General features: G+C 34.0%; 2 protein-coding genes across 10 annotated transcripts; both read left to right on the top strand.

The window, feature by feature from the left end:
• Positions 1 to 666: 666 nt before the first annotated feature.
• LOC104101215 (serine/arginine-rich splicing factor SC35-like) lies at positions 667 to 12005 on the top strand. 6 transcript variants are annotated; one of them, XR_011415546.1, is made up of 10 exons: positions 735 to 893; positions 1012 to 1090; positions 1764 to 1843; positions 1963 to 2029; positions 2207 to 2278; positions 9171 to 9371; positions 9476 to 9659; positions 9732 to 9869; positions 10106 to 10501; positions 10543 to 12005. XR_011415546.1 is itself a non-coding variant. In XM_009608658.4 (8 exons), exons 1-8 carry the CDS (start codon positions 818 to 820, stop codon positions 9735 to 9737), a joined length of 765 nt encoding a protein of 254 aa, XP_009606953.1. In that variant the 5' UTR covers positions 667 to 817; the 3' UTR covers positions 9738 to 10012. The 6 variants fall into 6 exon arrangements, 1 of the variants encoding a protein (XP_009606953.1); XR_687406.4 differs by having other exon boundaries at positions 10106 to 10425; positions 10854 to 12005; XR_011415548.1 differs by having other exon boundaries at positions 10106 to 10425; positions 10974 to 12005.
• Positions 12006 to 15453: 3448 nt separating this feature from the next.
• Positions 15454 to 23292, top strand: LOC104101216 (serine/arginine-rich splicing factor SC35-like). Of its 4 annotated transcripts, XR_001970214.3 has the most exons (10): positions 15462 to 15621; positions 15727 to 15805; positions 16547 to 16626; positions 16746 to 16812; positions 16989 to 17060; positions 20503 to 20709; positions 20808 to 20991; positions 21064 to 21200; positions 21447 to 21658; positions 22831 to 23292. XR_001970214.3 is itself a non-coding variant. In XM_009608660.4 (8 exons), the coding sequence occupies exons 1-8, from the start codon at positions 15546 to 15548 to the stop codon at positions 21067 to 21069; spliced, it is 771 nt and encodes a 256-aa protein (XP_009606955.1). In that variant the 5' UTR covers positions 15454 to 15545; the 3' UTR covers positions 21070 to 21314. The 4 variants fall into 4 exon arrangements, 2 of the variants coding, with proteins under 2 accessions (XP_009606955.1, XP_033513293.1); XR_011415545.1 differs by lacking the exon at positions 21447 to 21658; XM_009608660.4 differs by lacking the exons at positions 21447 to 21658; positions 22831 to 23292 and having other exon boundaries at positions 15454 to 15621; positions 21064 to 21314.
• Positions 23293 to 23320: the final 28 nt, after the last annotated feature.

The following is a 23320-nucleotide window of genomic DNA, read 5'->3' on the forward strand; positions in this document are numbered from 1 at the left end:
GAAATATATATTACTAATATTCGTGTTAGCTAAAAAAATTTAATGGTCTTACCATGGTCTCGGCGGGCTCCTGAATATAATCATCCGTCTCAGGCGTGCCGGTATCGTACAAAGTGGCCTCCGTGACGGGCGAGGATGATGTCTTTTAAAAAAAATAAAAACGCCTTAGATATTGATGACTAATCAATGAGATAAAAATAAATATAAATAATAGTAATACAAACAAACATGCGCCTGTGAAAGATCCTCAGCATCCCTTAACGGATATACTATAGCGCGGTACATATGTGCGCTATACCTTCCCGTCCATTTAAGTTCAAATAAAGCGAGGTTATTGACCGCGCTATACCTTAACGGATAAATGTGCCGTTAAGGTATAACGTAATAAATAACCACACTATACATATTATGGTGCCTTTTTTTTTATATGTTATGATTGTTTGAGTCCAAAAGAACCATACTTTGGTTCTGGAATCGTCATCAAAGGCCCAACCACAAACGGAAGAGCAAAGACAACACGTGTTTGTCTTTCAAGGTTGAAAGACACCTCACAATTAACCATAAAGCAGCTTTTATTTACTATAAAGTACCCTTGGTCGTACCAAAGGCTTTCACTTATTATATAGGTAAGGTCTAGTTTAGACCAATCTCAAAACAAAAGGGACTATTCTTGTAATTTTCTCCAAATAGGTGGCATAAACTGAAGTTTAGCAAATAAGTTGAAGTCAATTTGGCACCATTTGTCTTCTGCAGCATTCATAACCTATAGCTCAAACCCTAACCATTCAACTTTATCATATCACTCCAGCGAACGACGATGTCTCACTTCGGCAGAACAGGCCCTCCGGACATCAAAGATACCTTCTCTCTTCTCGTTCTCAACGTTACTTTCCGTAATTACCCCTTTCTCTTTCTCTATATTTACCAATTAGCAAATTTATTTTTCTTTTGTTGCAAAGTTGTTGAATTTGATACTCCTTACTCAATTGCTGTTACTGTTTGCTTGTACAGGTACCACCGCTGATGACTTGTTTCCTTTATTCGATAAGTATGGAAAAGTCGTCGATGTCTTTATCCCTAGAGACCGAAGGTTCTTACTTTTTCTATTTAACCTTTTTCTTGTAATATGTACTGTTTTCTTTGGGTCACCGAGTAAACTTTTGTTATGGGTTGTTGTCTTTTTTTATCACCGTTTTGCTTCCATCCTATTTGGTTATATCATAATAGTCTCAATTAATATGACCCACCTTTTATTTTAGGACGATCTAAAATGTCTGACATCATTAAACTAATAATATCATCCTATACTTTTTTGCAACTTTGATGAGTTCAAATTCATTTGCTTTGCCACTTGAGAATTTAAATTCATTATATATTTTGATTTTGCACCGGGTGTCCGAGTCTCTTTGAGCCCCGATTAATCCCGGGGGTGCACAGGCCCTCGGCAAGGAGTTTCCCGCAATTGTGCACCCTCGGCAAGGAGTTTCCCGCAAGTGCACCACGGTTAATTCAGGTTTTACCCAGTCCGATGGCCCTCAGAAATTGTTTGCACCCAGTGGGTTTCGAACTTGAGGCCTTGAAAGGGAGCAAACCCCAAGGCTCAAGTCAATTGCCACCAGGCCAACCCCTGAGGGTTTTCATTATATATATTCTATGTCAAACGAACTTTTCAAACATTATCCTGAAATTCTATTTTACTACCATTAATATAATACATAAGTCAAATTAATATTTTAAACTCTGTTATTTGTTTGGTGCTTTAGGACTGGAGATTCTAGGGGTTTTGCATTTGTACGCTACAAGTATCAGGATGAGGCTCAAAAGGCAGTGGAAAAGCTTGATGGTAAATGAAGTGATTTCTAACATTTAAATTAAGTTATTAGTCCTCCAATATTTTTCTGAATATTACAATTTGGGTGGTAGCCTTATATTGCTGTTAATCACACTATTATTTGGCCACAGGAAGAGTTGTAGATGGTCGAGAAATAATGGTTCAATTTGCAAAGTACGGCCCAAATGCTGAGAGAATGTAAGTTTTATTTGATGCAAATATTTATTAAGTTGTGAGCTTGCGTTGTTGAAAGTTGTGATTTTCACTCTTGTATATTTAGGTGCATTTTTTATCCTATAAATTGGGCTGTAATAACCATTTGCTTGTGACAATAAAACTATGTCTAATGGAGGCTAGGATTGTTTTTATGATCAGTGACAAAGGTAGAATTTTGGAGCCTGTACAAAATACAAGAGGAAGGTCAAGAAGCCACAGTCCTAGATCAAGGTAAGAGCTTATTTACTTAGTTCTTCCACTTAAAGCCCTGTTGTGAACATCGAGATTCCCATTGGAATATAATTGTTTGTGTTAATGTGATCCTAATCATTGAGCTCTGTTGATTAGTCATACAAATGTTGGGAATATTTCCTATAGGAAATTTCGTTGGAGTTTGTGATCATGTGTTCTTTCTACCTAAGGAGCAATGTTTTTAAAAGCGAAAAGCGAAAAGGAAGTGACAAGGTCCATGGTACTTGCAGCGAAAATCCAGAAGTGAAGCACAGAATTTATGTATTTATTTTTCGTTGATGCACGACGTTTATGGAAAAGCAGAAAATGGCATATATGAATTTAGTGTAGTAAAAATCAAATTACAATCATTGTTACCTTTCTCGAAAAAAATAAATCAAATTACAATTAAAATAACTAATTTCACCATCAAATATGCAATATTTCCAAAATTAATCCAACTCCTCCAAGTTGAGATTCATAAAATGCTTGCTTTTCTTTTAGATCACTTTGCGCGTCATTATTTGAAGCGCACACTTCTCTCGAGCACACGGCTTCCTTGAAGCGATAACCCTTTGCTTGTCAATGCGATGAAGCAATGACTTTTAATAACAATGGTCAAGAGAAAAAATCTTAAAGGTTCTCAACGAACACTAAACAGGTTAACACTGTCTTTTGTTGGGGGTGAGAAGAGAGCTGGTGAGCGAAGGGGAGACAAAAGGAGTAGAGTTTTCCCTTATCTGGTAAATAAGTATAAGACTAGTGGATGTTATAGTAGATGGTTTGATAGCCATCCAGTCTTTTTTTCTCTTTGTTTCAACTCTTTCAAAATTGGACTGAAATAAGGAAGGTTTATCTATTTTTTTACTTAATTTCTGCGAGTGCTAATCAACTAGGGGTAGAATATAAAATATCTCTAGCCATATAGAAATGAACAATCAAGGTCCTCTTTCTTGGGCCTACCCTCCTCTTTGTGGAATTAAATATAGTTTAAGGCATTCAGAGATTTAGATTTATTTTTCCCAATTGCATAACATTATACTGTTGGCAAAAATTTCATATGCTCAGATTTACAAATTTTGGTTTCCAACTGATTTTGACGTCAAGAGAGTTATCAGAATTTTTCTTCGTGTAACTAGAATGTTGAGGTTTAGAACGATCCTTTAGAATCATGCTGCAGGATTTACTAGTTGAAAATTCTACTGCCTGCTTGAGAGATGCTATTTTGGGTCTCATGACCGTTTGCAATCAAAACATGTGAAAAATGCTGTTGAATTGGTTTTCTTGAAATTCCCTGTCCTTTCCAGCCTTAATGAAATGTAGATGATCTGGAGTAGGGAAATGGAAGGGAAATGGTGATGTTTAGCCCTAAGTTGCACTGACACGGGTGCGGGTGTCCGACACGGGTGCGGATCTAGAGGTCGGATCCTTTGAGATGGAAATTTTTCGATTCGGGGATACGAATCCTAGAACCGACACGAGTGCGGGGATCCGGCTAAAAATAATTCAAAAATAAAAATATCTCTACATTATGAGAAATTTTATGGAATACTTACCTATAACTTGTAAAGTGTGGATTTTTATTCTCAAGTTGTAGGCGCGATTTCTTGATTTTCTTCCATTCTCATATTCTCCTACAAGTTACACAAAGTATATTAAAACATAATAAATATCATATAATTACATAAGTAAAAGAGTTGGATATATAATGATAAAGAAAACTGAAAACATACCTTTTAGGCTTTTACTGTTTTTGTCGAAGAACATGACCTTGACAAGAACATAGAGAATAAAAGATGTAAATATCATTTAGCAATTAGCATTTCTCTGACAAGTCACAAATTATGAAGAGTTAGCCATTCTCATTAAGTCAATCAAAATAAGTATGAACACCAAAAAGGAAAAAATAAACTACAAGTCTACAATTGCAATCACCATTCGAGCATTCCCATATAAAGTTACATTAACATTGAACTATATAGACTAACAAAAAGTAGGAGAGGATAACTACTAAGTTTTAACAATTGAACAATAACATTTAGCATACTTCCTCAATATTTTCAAGATCAATTTCTTGCACATCTTCAATCTCCTCTTCAAATATGACTCCTTCTAGTTGAGGTTCATCGATTGATAAGTCAAGTAGATCATTGGTGGCTTCATCAACATCAAAACGATCTCCACCTAAGGCACAATTAAAATAAAAATGATTTAAAAAATAAAAAAAATACTAAAGGAAATATAAATTCAAGAAAACATAAACTATAGACATACCCACATCCCAATACTTGCTCTTGGGCCACTTGTATATGTTTCTTTTTGACGAGAAAGCAAGCGAAGATTGTAGTGCACAAAAACTAGATCTTCGGCTCTAAAAGTCTCTAACTTGTTTCTTTTGATACTATGGATCAACGAATAGGTGCTCCAATTCCTTTCGCAACAAGAAGAAGAAGCCGGTTGTGAAAGCAATTTGTACGCCAAGCTTTGCAAAAGTGGAGCGTTTACACCATGGTTAGCCCACCAAGATAGAGGCTCCTCATACATCATAGCCTCAACCACATGAGGCTCATTAAAGAAACCACTACCACTTGCGAATGCTCCATACTCTAAAGACGCTTGTTTTAGATCATTTGAATCTTTAAAGTATCTTTGAAAGCATTTAACTCTATTTAAGGAGATCTCTCTATCCTCATTTGGAGCAAGCCTTCGAACCCCACTGCCTTCCCCTTTAAGCCATGATTCATGGTAGTATTTTGGTACCTAAGAATGTGCCATACAATGTAAAGGGGTGTTGCTCTTATTCCACCTAACAACAAGAATTTCTTGAATTGTATAAAAAAAGTCTGATTGCCCGACAATAAGATCTTTTCCCTCTTGTTCAAAGATAATTGCTTTCACCTTTTCGATCATTGTATCCCACATATCATAAACAAGATTCAACTTTGGAGCATCAAGATCGGCACTTCTAAGCATAGACACAATTGGTTCGGTAAACTTTAAAAAGTACTCAATCTTATCCCACCATTCGTCATTCATTACAAGGGATTTAATTTCACGCGTTTTAGCTTAAATCACTTTATCTCCCTTATAGTTTCTCCAATCATCATCCATTACCATTCTTTCCAAAGATGCTTTCACTTGATGAACACGACTAGTCATGACAACATGAGATGCAAATCTCGTTTCGGCAACTTTCAATAAAGACAACGCTGGATGCTTTTTGAAAAAGAGCACGAGCCATATCATGATTCAACACAAAATTTTTCAAGCTACTAACTTCATCAATCAAATCTAAAATCCATTTTATAAATTGAGTTGATTTTTCGGAAGGTTGGCACATGCTTTTTAGTGCAAGGTTCAAACAATGAACAACACATGGTGTCCGAAATATATGTGGATAAGTTTGCTCAACCGTAGAACCGGCAAGCTTCATATTACTTGCATTATCGGTGATAACTTGAACAACATTACTTGCACCAACTTCCTCAATTGATTTAATGAACAAATTAGCTATATATTCTCCACCCTTCACAACGCCACTTGAATTGATTGATTTTAAAAATATTGGACCACTACTAGAAGCCGCCATTATGTTTATCAATGGTCGCCTCTTAATATCCGACCATCCATCGGAACAAATAGACAATCCTTTTCTCTTCCATGCATCCTTAATAGGTTGCAATTTTCTATCAATATGAGCTTTTTCTTGAGCTAAAATGATAGTTCTTAACCTATTGTACGTTGGCGGAACATAACCGGGTAAAGAAGTCTTTGCCAAAAACTCTGAATACTTTCTAAAATAAGGAGACTTGGCAAAATTAAAAGATAAATCTGAAGCGTAGAACATGCGGGCTACCATTTTGTCGGCGATGTTTCTATTCTCAATGCCGAACGACTTCTCTAGAGCTCCAACGTTTGAACCTTTTCTTTTTTTAAAATGCGATAAATCCGACCCTTCAGGAAGCGATACGTAATCTGATTTTTTCCTCGCATCAAGTTGTACAGATGCTTTTTTATTTTCAGCTTCTTCATGTTCTTGCTTCAAAGCTTCACAAACTTCTTTGCTTATCTCTTTACATATTTGAACACCTTGACCAGAGATTTTTAACAAATGGACTTTGACTTTAGAATATGATCCCGTAACTCTTTTGTTACAATAGTTACATGACCATATTCTATTTCCACCACCATTTGGAGTAAGTGAAAGAACTTTGACATGGTTCCAAAGAGGTTTATCATCAAAGTCGGAGCCTACACTTTTTATTGGCCTTAACAAACCTTTCCCCTTTTGATTTGCTGTTGAGGAGGTAGAAGAAGACATTTTTAAGAGCTAAATAAAATGGTAAAGAAGAAGATGAAGATGCAGCAAAATGGAATGGACTTTGGAGGCAGTAGGCGTTTGGAATGGTAAACAAGATGAAGGCAACAGGCGTTTGGACTTTTGAGGGACTTTGTTTGGTGAGAAAATACTTTTGAAAGGAATTAGTAGCCTTATGGGTCACTTTTGTACTTTTGGGGGGAAAACCAACGGTGGGGGAACAACTAAATAAACATTTATTAAATAGACTAATGCTAATGTGATTTATAGACTAACGCATACACTAACACATATAGACTAACGTATATACTAACATTAAATAGACATTTATTAATGTGATAAATGTGATTTATTTAAGAATAATATCATCGTAGTGCTGTATGCCTTATTAATAGATAACTAGATAAATCTATATTTTAGCCCTAATCAAATATATAATTTATGTGATTAAACTTTGTGCAATTCGTTATATCAAAACTTATACTATTAAATGAGATTTTTACCCACTTGATTTTATAGGAAGAACAAACAATCTAACAAGAAGAGTTTTCTACTCTATTCGATTAATGTAATTTGTCGGAAAGCTATATAACCTTAACCATTAATAATTAATTATATTTCAAGTATTTCGATAGCTCGATATTAATTGGCGGTCCTAATCAAATATACTATAAGAATACAAATAATTCATATTCACTTTAACTAATATAAATGAAGTGTTCTTAAATGCTCTAATTCTTGATTTGGTTTCTAAAATTTGCGATTATTCTTCTTTGACATTTTTCTAAATTATTTTAGTTCATTCTCAAATCATGTGATTTATAATTACCCTTACAATATGTGTCACAACATAGCATATAATGGAGAACAAAGGGGTCAATTTTATTATGTACAATTTATAAATTTTTCTAGGCTTCGCGCGATCATATTCTGTCAAAAAAATAATATGCTAATTAATAGAGAAAAAATATTTATAAATAGTATTATTAGGTTAATTAATAGAATTTGTTTATTTAGAGTAAATACTTGTTTGTAATATATATGAAGTTTACTCACATAAAAAAATGTGTGCCTTTAAAGCATAAAAAAAGAAAATTTAGTTTACAATTAAATAATTGTTTATTATTTTGATTAAAACTCTAATTATTTTGGTACAACTAAAACTCTAATTTTTATAAACTTAAAACTTTTGAATATAATATTTGTAATATTTATCTCATAAACTAACGTGGAAAAATATTATAATATATGTATCAATTAACAAACTAGTTCTCCTAATTAGTTCCTAGGTCTTCTTCTTCAATCGTTCTTCTCTGCGCCGTTCTTCTCTGCGCCTTTCTTCAGTCCTTCTTAATCATCTTCACCAACAAAACCTTCTCCATGTCTCTGGTTTTTTCCAGTACAACACACCCATTCGAGCCCTTCCCAATATGCCTCAGTCCAGTAGTCCACCCATCAACAGCTTCTCTGCCCTAAAAAAAAACACAGAGCTCTTGATTTCAGAAACTTGCAGCATGGAAACTCAAAGATTGACCAAGACAAAAAGCTTCAAAGGAGACAAAAGGACTAGTATAAATTACTACATAGCAGCGAAATTGAAGGTATTTCGTTTCCCATCTCTTCAAATCTTTACTTAGGGAAATCAATTTCCCCAAATTTTTGGTCAACGCACCCGATCTAGTTTGACCGGATCCGACACAAATCCCACACCCTTACCCGTGTCAGTGTCGTGTCGACACCGGTACGGTACCGAAATTGCCATGTCCGAGCAACTTAGGTTTAGCCTACGTTCCCATAGATTTTTCAGTTGACAAACCTGACTAGTTGGATTCTTTTAAAAATTCTTTTTTTTCGGAGACAGTTTTCCGAATTCTAAGTAAAATTTTTCTCCCCCCTCAGCTGTTGTACATGGAACTTGCCCTTCCTAATAAATTGGCAGTTTTGTTATTGATTGAGTTGATAATGACTTTACTTGGCCTTCATGCTTTCAATTCCTCTTTGCAGTATGTAGCAACCATCTCAATATGTTAAGCTGAGAGAGGGGGAAATATGGAAATTAGTAACGTTGTTATCTTACTTCCTGCCATTAATGTTCATGATAATGAATAATGTCGTTATTTTACTTGCTTTCTGTGATTAATCTTTTTATTTTCAATATTAAATGGTAGAAAACATTTGCATTTAATTAATTTAAGCAATCTAGACTGCAAACCCTGCAAAACGACTGACCTACTACCTGGCTGGATATTATAATTTCAAAACCTATTATGGTGTGGAATGTGGTGATCCCATCAAGGTATGACTAATTCGAGCTTTTGTGGAAGTGGAACATATTTGGGTGTTAGAATGGCTACTGGTGTTAAAATGAATACTTTCTTAACTCTTCCTTGTCTTCCCATCGTTGATATTCTTCTGCTATCACCCATTTTCTCTCCAAAATAAGGTGGAAGTGTTCAAATAATCTTGCTTCCCCTTTAATGTGCTACTTGAGTTAAATGATTTACATTTTGCTTTGAGCTGTTGAAGAGTTGTATCCACAATCTGAAGTTCACCTTCTTTTATTTTTCATCTTAGGCATCGTGATCATTATAGGGACAAGGATTCTAAAAGGAGAAGCCGAAGTAGAAGTAGGGACAGATATGACCGTGATAGGTACCGTGGGAGAGACAAGGATTACCGTCGTCGGAGCAGAAGCCGCAGCCCAGATTACCGCAAAGATCGCGAGAGAGGTAAATATGATGAGGAGAGGCGCAGCCGAAGCCGGTCTCATAGAAGGTAGAAATTTTTCTATTCTTATTTTGCTTCTTCTTCTTCTCTCTCTTCCCCCCCATGGAAAACTATTTTCAGAAGTGTTGTCTAACGTGTCATTTTACATCAAGTGTGTCCCCTGCTCGCCGTAGCCTCAGTCCTCGGAGGAGCCCTTCTCCACGTAGAACAACCCCTTCTAGGGATGCTAGTCCAGATGGACGTAATCACAAAGACCGGTCTCCAACTCCAAAGAGTGTCTCACCGCGGGGTAGACGTGGTGGTTCTCGCAGCCCCTTGCCGCATTCTGATGCTGATGTGAGTTGTGGCTGTCATACATTGGTTTATTACGGTATAAATGTGATGAAAAAGCATTATTTGCTTTTGTAGGATTAAGGAGCAAAGGAGAAGGCCACGAATGTAATCTGGTTTAGGTCGCTGTTGCGTATCAAGAGTACATTCCCAAATGAAGGATCCTTTCATCTATTTTCTGCTTGCTAGAACTGATTGGCCCGACTTATTTATAAGGTTTAACTCCTTTTTGTTGTACTTGATCATATCAGAAGTTTGATGTTACCTCTGATTCTGGTATTATGGATTGGTATTGTGATATTAAGATATCTACTGTTGGTTTATAATTACTGCTTTGGTGGAATTTCTTTTTGGCTTTATTTGATTTCTTATTTCTTTTCTTATTCATAGTATACTTGCATGGAATATTGTGATAGTATACCTTGATGATGGAAATTATTGGCCTTCTATAGTTGGGTCCCTGAAAAATCAATGTGGCTGAATTGCAAGATGATACAGCAGCTGTTGATGCTGTTATATTTGCTGTTGGTTGTAATTTTGTTGCTGGTCACAAACTACCATTTCTTCGCTGAATGGCAAGGAGATGCTGCAGCTGTAGATGCTGTTTTAACTTGGCTGATTATAATTTGTTGCTGGTGACATACTACTATTTGTTGGTTGAGTGGCAAGCATATGCAGCAGCTGTTGATGCTGTTTTAGCTTTGCTGTTGTAATTTTGTTGCTGGTGACAAATTATCGGGTTCTATACAAATGTTCAGGATGCTCATGATCGGTAAGGATCAAAACTCCTGAATAACTGAAGTCATACTAGGTTTATGCCTTTTGCCTGCCAGTCGTTTTGTTTTTCTGTCTTTATATTCTGTCCTGGGAAGGTTTTTGCTGTGATCAGCTTAAAGATGAAAGAAATCCACATGTTCAAGTGTAGCTATTGAAGTTGATTCCAGGTCGATATTTTGTTATACCGAGTAGAAATTTCAATGTGACCAAATCAATGAGTTCAGATGTAGTGATTGTTTGATCTTAAACATTGCACTGATTTGATTTCTCATTTTTACCCTTATCAAAATAAATAAATAATGAATCGCGCAATCTGTTAATACTAGGTTCTAGTATCTTTATTTGCTTTATGGTGTTAAATGTTCTTCAGGTACATAGCATAGCACCTATAGTTAAGCTAATGATAGTTGCACTATGTTACAGCGCATGAGTTCATGCCCGTGAAGTTCTAGCTGATCTCTGTAGATCTTTTGTTGCTGTTAGCTGATAGCCTATCGAACTGATGCTGCTTTTTGGTGTTGATGGTCTGCTTGATGTGTTCAGTTGGACCCTCTGCATGTTGTTCATGCTCCTTCTGCAGGAGCTTAAGTTGTGTGTTTATGTTGTGCTGAGTCACCTCAGATATACACCATCTGCGTCTCTTATTGGTTATTTTTTAGTGGAACATGTGCACATTGCCGATTTGGAGATCTGATGGTTTCCTGTGAGAATGTTAATCTTATCAAAACTTAACCTTCTTTTACTCCGTCTGCTAGTGGCTTGATGCATGTATCTCATTATCTTCATATTGGCAAGTGTGTATAGAAATCACAGTAGAATGTACCAATGGCATTTAGAGGTGGAATTAGGGCTTTTGATCTCCTTTTAAGTGAGGTTATGGGATAGCGGCTAGGGTATTTCATTACAATAGTCGAGTGTGATACCCTTTGTCAATTAGGGTTCTAATATGGTGGTGTTTTAGAACTCTGGTTGATTGATGTAGTGGGGTAAATTACTGTGTTAGGGTACTCTCTCCCTAGGAATTTGTGCTCTTCCATAGGGCTTCGGAATGGTATGTGCTTACCATATTGGACAAGTACTCTTTGCTAGATGGCTATGGATTTGACTAGCTTGATGAGCAAGTTTGGGAAGGTAACATGATACTGCTTTGGGAGCATTTGATTTTTCCTGTTACGGGCAATACTTTGCAGGATTGGCTCTTTCTGTTTGGCTAATAAGGCAGTAATATGTTCAAAAGCAAAGTTGTTGATGGCCATGTCATATATATTTGCCTTCCTGTTGCCGTTGATAAAAGTTTTACGTTGCTCTACGAAGAATAATCCTTCAATTTCATTCTGTATTGACGAACCAATGGAGATTCTTGCCAAGGCTTCTGTCAGCTTTCCACGCCATGGAGAGTTGACATTTATTATTCTTTTCTTCAGTCCTTTTAAAACAAATTGTGATCGGATGATAATAGACATTTACAAGCAATTGAACAATTCTCCTTACAGAATTGTTACTAAATATTTAGTTCACATTTGGTGTTTACAGAAAACCAGTAATGCATATATCTGCACATCTATTTATCGCTTATCTGTCTCTGGTTAATTGATATTTATCTAATGATTATAGCACCTGGTTGGGTGTAAGCACCTGCAAGTAGTTAGATAATTTATCAAGATCTGCCGACAGTTTGTAGTACTCAAAAACCGCAATTTGTTCTGCACAGTGCACGCCGTTTTTTCCCTTCAAAACTAATGCACAGAAATGTGCCCCTCCAATTCCAGCGCCACTCTCGTATTCCAAAGACATGTTTTCTAGTTTGACAGGCATGTCATTTGGCCGATTTTCAGTAAATCTTAAGATGCCTGGAAATGGCCCGGACCTCAAAATTAGAATGGTTAGTGGTAGATACTACTCCCAAAGGGACTAAATAATAATCAATGTATAGTTCTTCCATGATTTTACGTATAAAAAGTATAATCCACATAGTTTGTCGAATTTAACCATACAATATGAAGCAGCTTTACTTGTTAGAAATTTACGAATCTTTTAAACTAAAGAAACAATTGAGATACACATTTCCAAATCCATTTCCCTCGTTCATATCTATTTATACTATATTAAAAGCACAAAAACCTTTAGCGAAATGTTGTTCGCCTTTTATATACTTTAAAAATAGATTTTACATTGGACAAAATTATAATTTTAATTATTTCCCTAATATTTAGGACTTCTAAATCAAATAAAATTTTAGTTATTAAACTTTTCCTTATTTGGACTAGGTAAGAAGTCCTAATATCTAGGTTTTAAAATGAGTAGTATTATCTTTCCATGTTTAGTATTTGTGGAAGTTGTAAAAATATGTAGGACGATAAAATATAATACCAACCAATTTGTATGGTGTATAAAAGGTGCAAATTTTAAAAGTAGAATAATGGCAAAAACTTTAAAAAGTTATCCTTTTTTCCAAATCAATTAAAGTTTGTTTGTCTAATCATTACTTTGAAATATGTAAGAAATTTTAAATAGGAAGTAAAAATCAATTATTATTTTAAATATATAATATAAGTTATTTATTTACTTAGAAAAAAATATAACAAACTGTAATGTGCTAATTTTATAAAAATAATGGTTAATATACTTAAGAAAGTTATCCCCTTTTCAAAATTACTTAAAGTTTTATCTATTTTCTTATTTGAACTATGTAAAAGATCTTAATATAGGATTTTAAAATTATTTAATATATTAATTATCTAATATAATTTATTTATTTATTTAAAAATGTAATATAATTATAATTCTTTACATATTAACTTTGAACTATATATATGAACCATAATACATCTGCATATCAAATTTGGGCTACTTTTCACCCAAATAATATTTTTTTTACATGATTTTTGAAAACTACATTTACCAATTAGAACAAGCAACTATATATTTAAAAATATAAAAGATATAAAGAGATGGGGAGAAAGAGAGATCATAAAGGTAATTGGCAAGAGTCAATAACACTAGTTATTCTGCAAACACAAAGATTCAATAGTGAAATATGATCATATTAGTTTTTTTAAACCTTTTGAACATGTAATTCATAGTGGATAAAATTATAACTATAGTTAGATATTTATATCATGAGATGACCTTTAAGAATTTGAATCAATAAAAAATGTATTATTTTTGTTAATATTGATAATAAGTAATTAAGTCTCTAAATTATACAACTAATTAGCAAAAGAATCCAATTCAATTATTTTCTAAATTCATGAAAAATAAATTTTCAATTTGACAAACTCTTAATTAGGGTACATAAAGTTATTTTTATAGAAAGAACATTAGTACTAAAACTAATCAACCAATAAAGCAAATCCAGTTATAATATAGTATTAAGAGTCTAATTGGTAAAATGTAAACTTGAAGCAATAAATATGAAATAACAAATGACAAGATGTATTCTATTTGAGTTGTCATAAATTATTTTTTTCTTTTTTCGCATTTGTTCCAGCAAATAATAGGTCTCTATATTTAGTTCCTAATTATTTATTATAAAATATTAACTAAACATTACTCATTTTTAGACTTTAGATTATCACGTATCAAATTTTAAGAGCTATAAGCTAAACTTCTCATTCCCGAATCTCTAAAAGATCAAAAAATTAAATTTTTTAATTTATTTTATTTGTCAAATCTTCGAAGAATAACAATAATAATATTTTGTGTTATTTATTTTCAGCATTAAGTCAATAAAATATCAACAATTTTCATAAAATATTCCCAGAAAAGTCCTCAAAATCACAATAAGGATTTGCGGACGATAGCATGACATGATTATTTCCTTTATTGAGCTAGCTAAATAGAGTCGACATTCATCATTTTTAGGAACTTATAAATTTTTTTTAAATTTTTTAATTTATAACTCTAACAAATTATATGATAATATCTAAGTGATTTTTAAACTTATTTACTTATTAATATGGGTACACGCGCAAAACGCATATTCTAAGACTAATACTATATTAAAAGCATGAAACCCCTTAATAAAATATTATCATCTTTTTTTACCCTTCAAAAAAATATTTCACGCTAGACAAAATTATAATTTAATTTTACTTTCCTAATATTTAGGAATTTAATTCAAGTAAAATTTTAATTATTAATTTTTTTCTTGTTTGAAAAAGTAATTAACACCAAAAAAAAAAGAAAAATCTCAAGTTGACACCTAAATTGGAGAAATCAAAGTAGGAAACTAAATATTGTGCACCTAGAACTCTAATAGGTTTAGGAGTCTTCATTATGAGTATAAGCGAATTGGATTTTCAATATTTTTCTTTTATGAAAAAAATATCCTTTGAATTTTAGCGGGTAACTTCCCTTCCTTCTCCAAGGAAGTTAAACAAAGGAGGAACAAAAGGCCTTTCACAATATTAATTATAATAACAATCATCCAGAATTAAAAATTGCACTTTCTATAAGCTTTGATTTTTATTTATAAGGTAAATAAGTAATTTTAATTTATACATTATATTTAAAGATTATTACATTTAAATTTTATAATAATCGCTAGGCTATACGTGGCACGTACTCTATAACTAGTCTCAAAAAAAAGCTCTATTCATTATAATTGAACCCATTCATATGTTTCCTTTTATCGTCCATTAAATGAAATAGTGAATCAATTAATGTTTTTGCCTTTGAATTAAGTAACACTTCTGTTTTTGAGATCTTGAAGTTATATTTTCCTTAAGGTGTGAATTAAGAGAAATGAATCTTGAGAAAATCGTCCCAATGGTTTCTTCAACTTAAACGGTTTACATACTTTTTATAGATAAACTTCGTGAAAAATAACTATCTCCATGTGTTGTAAATATAGCAGAGACTAAAATTGTTCTATTTTGGTAAAGTTAAGGGACCGAAACTGCTTGTGGGTATAGTATTAAGACTAATGTATATCAATCCTAAAACATAAGGGACTATTCGTGTCCTTTTCTCCAAATATGAGGCATAAACTGAATTTAAGCAAACAAGTCAAGGCCAATTTGGTACAAACAGACTACATTATCTTCTCCAACCCGATACCAAGCCCTAACACCATTCTACCTTATTATCAGTCATTCACTCCGGCTAACGGCGATGTCTCACTTCGGAAGAACAGGCCCTCCGGACATCAAAGATACCTTCTCTCTGCTCGTTCTCAACGTTACTTTCCGTAATTACCCCCTTCTTCCCTTTATTTACCAATTAGCAATTTTTTTTTTCTTGTGTTGCAAAGTTGTTGAATCTAATATTACTCAATCATTGTTTGCTTGTACAGGTACCACTGCTGATGACTTGTTTCCTCTTTTCGATAAGTATGGAAAAGTTGTCGATGTCTTTATCCCTAGAGACCGAAGGTCCTTACTTTTTCTATTTTACCTTTGCTTGTATATGTATTTTCTTTGGGTCATTGAGCAAACCGGTATCTTTGTTATGTGTTTGTTGTCTTTATTTATTTATTTATTTATTTATTACCGTGGTATTCTTTTCTCCATCCTACTTCTTGGTTATATGGTATGTCTCAATTAAATGTTAGACATCATTAAACTAATTATATCATCCTATACTTTACTTACAACTTTGATGAGCTCAAATTCATTTACATTGGAACTTTCGAAAATTCAAATTCATCTGATAATTGATATATTCTCTGTCAAACTAACTTTTCAAACATTATCCTGAAATTTTAATTTAACTACCATTAATATAATACATAAGTCAAATTAATATTTTAAACTGTTATTTCTTCCTATCCGCCTACGCCTTGGTGAACAGCTTTACCGGGTACCTGTACTGTTAGGTGGGAGGATGCAGGTATCGTTTTGGATAGTCGGAGGTGCGCGCAACTTGGCTCGAACACTATCGTCATAGAAAAAATATTATAAGTTCAGCGTGTAGTTGGTACCATCATATAAATATTGAAGTGAAATAGCGAGGAAATGATTTCTCCTCTTCAAGGTGTTACTTCTGATAGTTTTACATTACTTATGAGCTGAGACCTACAGATGATGTCTTGGTGTTATCTTGGTATGGAGATAGACAAAGATGTAGTGGTGTCTCTATTATTTGACATGTACAATGTTTATTTGGTGCTTTAGGACTGGAGATTCTAGAGGTTTTGCATTTGTGCGCTACAAGTATCAGGATGAGGCTCAAAAGGCAGTGGAAAAGCTCGATGGTAAGTGAAGTGATCACTAATATGTAAATTAAGTTATTTAGTCCTTCAAACTTTTTGTAGATATTACGTTTTGGGTGTAGTCTTATGTTGCTCTTGATCACACCAATATTTGGGCACAGGAAGAGTTGTAGATGGTCGAGAAATAATGGTTCGATTTGCAAAGTACGGCCCAAATGCCGAGAGAATGTAAGTTTTATTTGATGCAAATATTCAGTAAGTTGCAGAGCTTCCTTGTTTAAAGTTGTGGTTTTTATTCTTCTATATTTAGGTGCATCTTACCCTATAAATTGAGTTGTAATAACCTTTTGTTTTGTGGCAATAAAACTATGTCTAATAGAGACTAGGATTCTTTTTCTTATCAGTGACAAAGGTAGAATTTTGGAGCCTGTAAATAGGACAGGAGGAAGGTCAAGAAGCCGTAGTCCTAGATCAAGGTAAGAGCTTAATTATTTAATTGTGTCCACTTAAAGTCCTATCGTGGACATTTGGATTTCAATTGGAATATAATTGTTTGTGTTAATGCGATCCTGATCATTGAGCTCTATTGATTACTCATAATCAAACTTTGGGGATATTTCCTATAAGAATTTCATGGGAATTTGTGATCATGTGTTCTTTCTACGTCAAGAGCAATGTTTTTACTAGCGAAAAGTGAAAAGAAGCAGCAAGGTCCATGTGACTTGAAGTGAAAAGCGAGAAGTGAGGCGCACAACTTCTTTGAAATGAAGCACGCAATTTATTTATTTATGTTTCTTTGAAGCGCGCAATCTATGGAAAAGAAAAAATGTCATACATGAATTTAGTATCATAACAATTAATTACAATTAGAATAACTAATTTTAGCACCAATACATAATATTTCCAAAATATATCCAACTCCTCCAAATTGAGATTCAAAAAATCGTTGTTTTCTTTTATATTAATTTGCGCTTCATTATTTGAAGTGCACACCTCTTAAAGCACGCGGCTTCCTTGAAGCGATAACCCTCCATCATGATGAAGTGATGGCTTTTAATAACAATGATTAAGAGAAGCGATCTTAAAGGTTCTCAAAGAATACTAAACAGGTTAACACTGTCTTTAGTTGGAGGTGAAAAGAGAGCTGGTGGTGGTAGGGGAAACAATAGAGTAGAGTTTTGTCCTTATCTGGTAAGTATAAGACTACTAGAAGTTAAAACTGTAAAGGGTTTGATAGCCCTCCCTAGTTCTCTCTCTTTTTTTAAAATTATTTATCCCAACACTTTCAAAAATGCACTGAAATTAAGAGTTTATCTATTTATTTCACACTAGTCTTAGGGTACGCGCTTTGCACGTGTTCCCATGTTAATAAGTATAAACTTTTTAAAAATTATATAAATATTATTGTTAAATAATGTATTTTAAGTTTATAAAACAAAAATTAAGAGAAGAAGTTTAAGCGCCTAAAACTTATGAATATCGATATTATACAAGCTAGCTCAATAAAGAATGAAATCATGTATGAAAACATCCTTGGATGCCTTATTGTAATTTTAACTGTATTTGGGAGCCTGGAAAAAGTAGAACGATATGTTAACTTGTATTCACATTGTTAACTTGGATATTTTAAAGCACTTCTATAAGAAAACAACTTAACAATGCAAACTTCTATATTGTTATAAACCTGTATTTTATGTGAATGTAAAGAGTATATTTTTTAAAATATCTTATGAAAATCACTGTTGTTTCGTTGATCTGTATTAAATTCAAAATGACCACACTTTGTTTAAGCATGAAATTTGAAAAATTAAATTTTGTTAAATATTTTTTCCTTTATACTTTTGTCAACTCTTCAAAGATTCTTGCCAAATAAAATGAATTAAAAATTTGATACTTTTGGTCTTTTAGAAATTTTGAGAATGAAGAGGTTAACCCTATAACTCATAGAAAAATAAGTATAATGTATAATTGACAATGATAAAGTCTAAAATGACTAATGTTAAACTAATATTATACGATAACTAACTTGATATGTAATGCACTACAAGCCGTCAATAACTAAGGAACTAAAACACAAAAGAAATAAATTAATGAGCCACATTTGATAAGAACTTTTAATTTACATTAATAAATTCACAAACAACAAAGAGATTGCAGAAAAGAATACAAAAGGACAAAATCATAAGAAACGAACATTCCAAATATAATGGTACACGTATATTTGTTGGTGCAAAAACTTGGACAGAAATAATTTTCAAGTACTAAGATATACCTTTTTATTAATTAATTGTTATTGTTTAAGTGTTTTCATGTCGAAATAATAGATCATAAAAAAAGGACTTTAGGTAAGTAAAATTTTACTCGATTTTAAATTTTTGCATATTAGTAGTTTTACTTGGTTCAAATAAGGAAAGATTTAATAACTAAAATTTTAGTTGATTCAAAGTTCTAAATGTTAGAAAATTAATTAGACAATTATTACTAAATATTAGGAACATAATCAAATGACTAATATAATATAGATATAGATTATTCTGTAAGCACTAATCAACTAGGAGTAGAATATCAAAATACTCCAACCTTATGGAAGTGAACATACTAGTTCCTCTCACTCCTCTTCGTGGAATTAAACATAGTTTAAGGCATTCAGAGATTTAGATTTTTTTGCCAATTTCTCTTAACATTATACTATCGACAAACATTTCCGTTGCTCAGATTTACAAATTTTGATTTTTAACTGATTGATGTCAAAAGAATTATCAGAATTTTTCTTTTGGTAACCAGAGTGTGGAGGTTTAAAACGATCCTTTAAAATCAGGCTGCAGGATTTACTAGTAGAAAATTCTACTGCCTGCTTGAGAGATGCTATTTTGGGTCTCATGATTCTTTGCAATCAAAACATGTGAAAACTGCTATGCAATTGATTTTCGTGAAATTCCCTGTCCTTTTCCGCCCTTAATAAAATGTGGATGATCTGGAGTAGGGAATGGAAGGGAGATGGTGATGCTTCCGTAGCTTTTCAGTTGACAAACCTAACTAGTTGAATGATCTTTTTCTTGAAAAAAATTTGGTGACTGTTTTCTGAATTTTAGGTAAAATTATCCTCCTTCATCAGCTGTTGTACATGGAATTTTCCCTTAATAAATCGGCAGCTTTGTTAAGCTTTCCTTTTTTGGGGAAGATTTTTTCCTCTTGTTGAGTTGAATGATTGAATTGATAATGACTTTATTTTGGCCTTCATGCTTTCAATTCGTCTTTGTAGTATGTACCAGCCATCTCGGTAAGAGAGGGAAGTATGGAAATCAGTAAAGTTGTTATCTTTCTTCCTGTCATTAATATTTATGATAATAAATAATGTTGTGGTATATACTTGCTTCCTGCCGTTAATGTTTTTTTTCCAGATATTAAACGGAAGAAAGCGATCTACACTGCAAACACTACAAAATATCTGAGTAGGATCGCGAAATCATGTTTCATTTTGATTAGATGGTGATTCCTTTATATGTTCAGCATCATCACCTACTACCTGGCTGGATACTAATATCGGTTATCTGCTTGGGATTGTGTTCAGAACAACCTATAACTTCAAAACCTATTATGGGTGTGGAATGTGGTGATCCCATCAAGGCATAGTTAAAATTTGAGCTTTTGTGGATAAACATAATTGGGTTTTAGAATGGATACTGGTGTTAAAATGAATACTCTCTTACCTCTTTCTTGTTCTCCATTTGTTGATATTCTTCTGCTATCACCTATGACCTCTCCAAAACAAGGTGGAAGTGTTCACATAATCTTGCTTCCCACTTTTGTGTGGTACTTGAGTTAAATGATTGACATTTTTCTGAGCTAAAAGAGGTTGTAGGGGGCGGTATTTCACAATCTGAACTTCACCTTCTTTTATTTGTTTATTTATCTTAGGCATCGAGATCATTATAGGGACAAGGATTCTAAAAGGAGAAGCCGAAGTAGAAGTGGGGGGAGGTATGACCGTGATCGGTACCGTGGAAGAGACAAAGATTACCGTCAGCGGAGCAGAAGCCGCAGCCGCAGCCCGGATTATCACAAAGCTCGTGGAAGGGGTAAATATGATGAAGAGAGGCGCAGCCGAAGTCGGTCTCATGGAAGGTAGATTTTTTATAATTAAATATTTTGTTTCTTATCTCTCTCTTCCCCAGGGAAAGCAATCTCATAAGCTTTGTCTGACGTGTTATTTTACATTTAAGTGCCTCTCCTGTTCGTCGTAGCCCCAGTCCTCGGAGGAGCCCTTCTCCACGCAGAACAACCCCTTCTAGGGATGCTAGTCCAGATGGTCGTAATCGCAAGGAGCGGTCTCCAACTCCCAAGAGTGTCTCACCGCGTGGTAGACGTGCTGGTTCTCGCAGCCCCTTGCCATGTTCTGATGCTGATGTAAGTTGTGGCTGTCGTACATTGTTTTATTATAGTATAAATGTGATGAGAAAACATCATTTGCTTTTGTAGGATTAAGTAGCAAAGGAGGAGGCCACAATTGTCATCTGGCTTTGGTCAATGCTGCGTATCAAGAGGACATTCCCAAATGAAGGACCTTTCATCTATTTTCTGCTTGCTAGAACTGATTGGCCTGACTTATTTATAAGGTTTAACTCTTTTTGTTGTACTTGATCCATACCAGAACTTTGATGTTACCTCTGCATACTGGTATTATGGATTGGTGTTCTGATATTGAGATATCTATTGTTGGTTTATAATTACTGCTTTTGTGGATTTTCTGTTTGGCTTTATTTGATTTCTTATTGCTTTTCTTATTCAAAGTGTACTGCATATATTGTAGTAGTATACCTTGTGGTAATTTACTTATGATGAAAATTATTGGCCTTCTATAGCTGGGTCCGTGAAAAGTCAATGTGGCTGAATAGCAAGATGATGCAGTAGCTGTTGATGCTGTTTTATTTGCTGTTGGTTGTAATTTTGTTGCTGGTCACAAACTACTGTTTCTTAGCTCAATGGCAAGAAGATGCAGCAGCTGTCGATGCTGTTTTAACTTGGCTGTTTATAATTTGTTGCTGGTGATATACTACTGTTTGTTGGTTAAATGGTAAGCAAAGGCAGTAGCTGTTGATGCTGTTTTAGCTTTGCTGTTGTAGTTTTGTTGCTGGTGACAAATTATCGTTTTCTATACAAATGTTCAGGATGCTCATGATCAGTAAGGATAAGAAACTCCTGAATTTCTGAAGTCACGCTAGGTTTATGCCCTTGGCCTGACAGTCATTTCCTTTTTCTGCCTTAACTTCATATTTTGCCCTGAGAAGGTGTTAGCTATGATCATCTTAAAGATGAAAAAACCACATTTGTATATTGAAGTTGAATGCAGGTCAAGATTTTGTTATGTTGAGTAGAGATATCAATATTGGACTGAATCAATGAGTTCAGGCGTAGTGATTGTTTGACCGTAAACATCGAGCTGCTACGATTTTTTCATCTTATGCTTATCAAAGTAAATAAAATAAATAATGAATTTCCCAATCTGTTAATACTTGGTTCTAGTATCTTTTATGTGCTCTATGGTGTTAAAAATGTTCTTCAAGTACATAGCGTAGCACCTATAATTAAGCTAATGATAGTTGCACTATGTTACAGCGCATGAGTTCATGCTTATATGCATGACATTCTAGCTGATCCCTGTAGATCTTTTGTTGCTGTTAGCTGATAGCCTATCAAATTGATGCTGCTTTTTGGTGTTGATGGTCTGCTTAATGTGTTCATTTGGATCCTCTGGATGCTGTTCATGCACCTTCTGCAGGAGCTAAGTTGTGTGTTTATGTTGCGCTGGGTGACCTAGTCTCCTAGTGGTTACTTTTTAATGGAACATGTGCACGTTGCCAACAGTGAGAATGCTAATTTATCAAACCTAACCTTTGACTCCACCTGCACTTTGCTGGATACACTGAACTCACCTTTCTTGTTATCTTCATATTGGCACTTGTGTTAGAAATCACTGTAGAACTTTCCAGTGGCATATAGAGGTGCCTTTTTTGGCGAGGTTATGTGATAGCGGCTAGGGTATTTTTCATTACTGTAGTCGGGTGTGATACCATCTCTATTAGGGTTCCAATATGATGGTGTACTAGATCTCTAGTTGATTCGGTTTGTGGGATATTACTGTGTTATGGTGCTGTCTCACCGGGAATTTGTGCCCTTTCATAGGGTTTCTGAACCGCATGTGCTTAATTAATTGCTTACCATATTGGACGAGTACATTTTTACTAGATGGCTATGGATTTGACTAAGCTTGATGAGGATGTTGGAAAAGGTATCAAGATGTTGCTTAGGGAGCTTTCGGATTTTCCTGTTGCCCGATACTTAGCAGGGTCGGCTCTTTATGTTTGGTTAATGAGGCTGTGATGAGAGTTCAAAAGCAAAGTGGGTGATGGGCCTGTTATTTTTCTTTTACCTTACCTGTTGCAATTGGCAAACTTCCATGTTGCAGCAGAAAGAATAATCCTTCAATTTCATTCCATATTGACGAACCAATGGACATTCCTGCCAAGACCACTGTCAGCTTTGTGGACGATGGAGAGTGGACATTTTGTTATTCTTTCTTCAATCTTTTTAAAATAAAATTGTGATCCAACGGCATTTACTAGAACTCGCCAATGGAACAATTGTCCATATAAAATGTACAAATGATGTTTGTTATAAACCAATAGATATATGATATATGTTTGCACATATTTTATCACGTAACCATGGGTAATTT

The sequence above is a fragment of the Nicotiana tomentosiformis genome, chromosome 4 (assembly GCF_000390325.3).
Source record: "Nicotiana tomentosiformis chromosome 4, ASM39032v3, whole genome shotgun sequence".
Taxonomy (NCBI): Eukaryota; Viridiplantae; Streptophyta; class Magnoliopsida; order Solanales; family Solanaceae; genus Nicotiana; species Nicotiana tomentosiformis.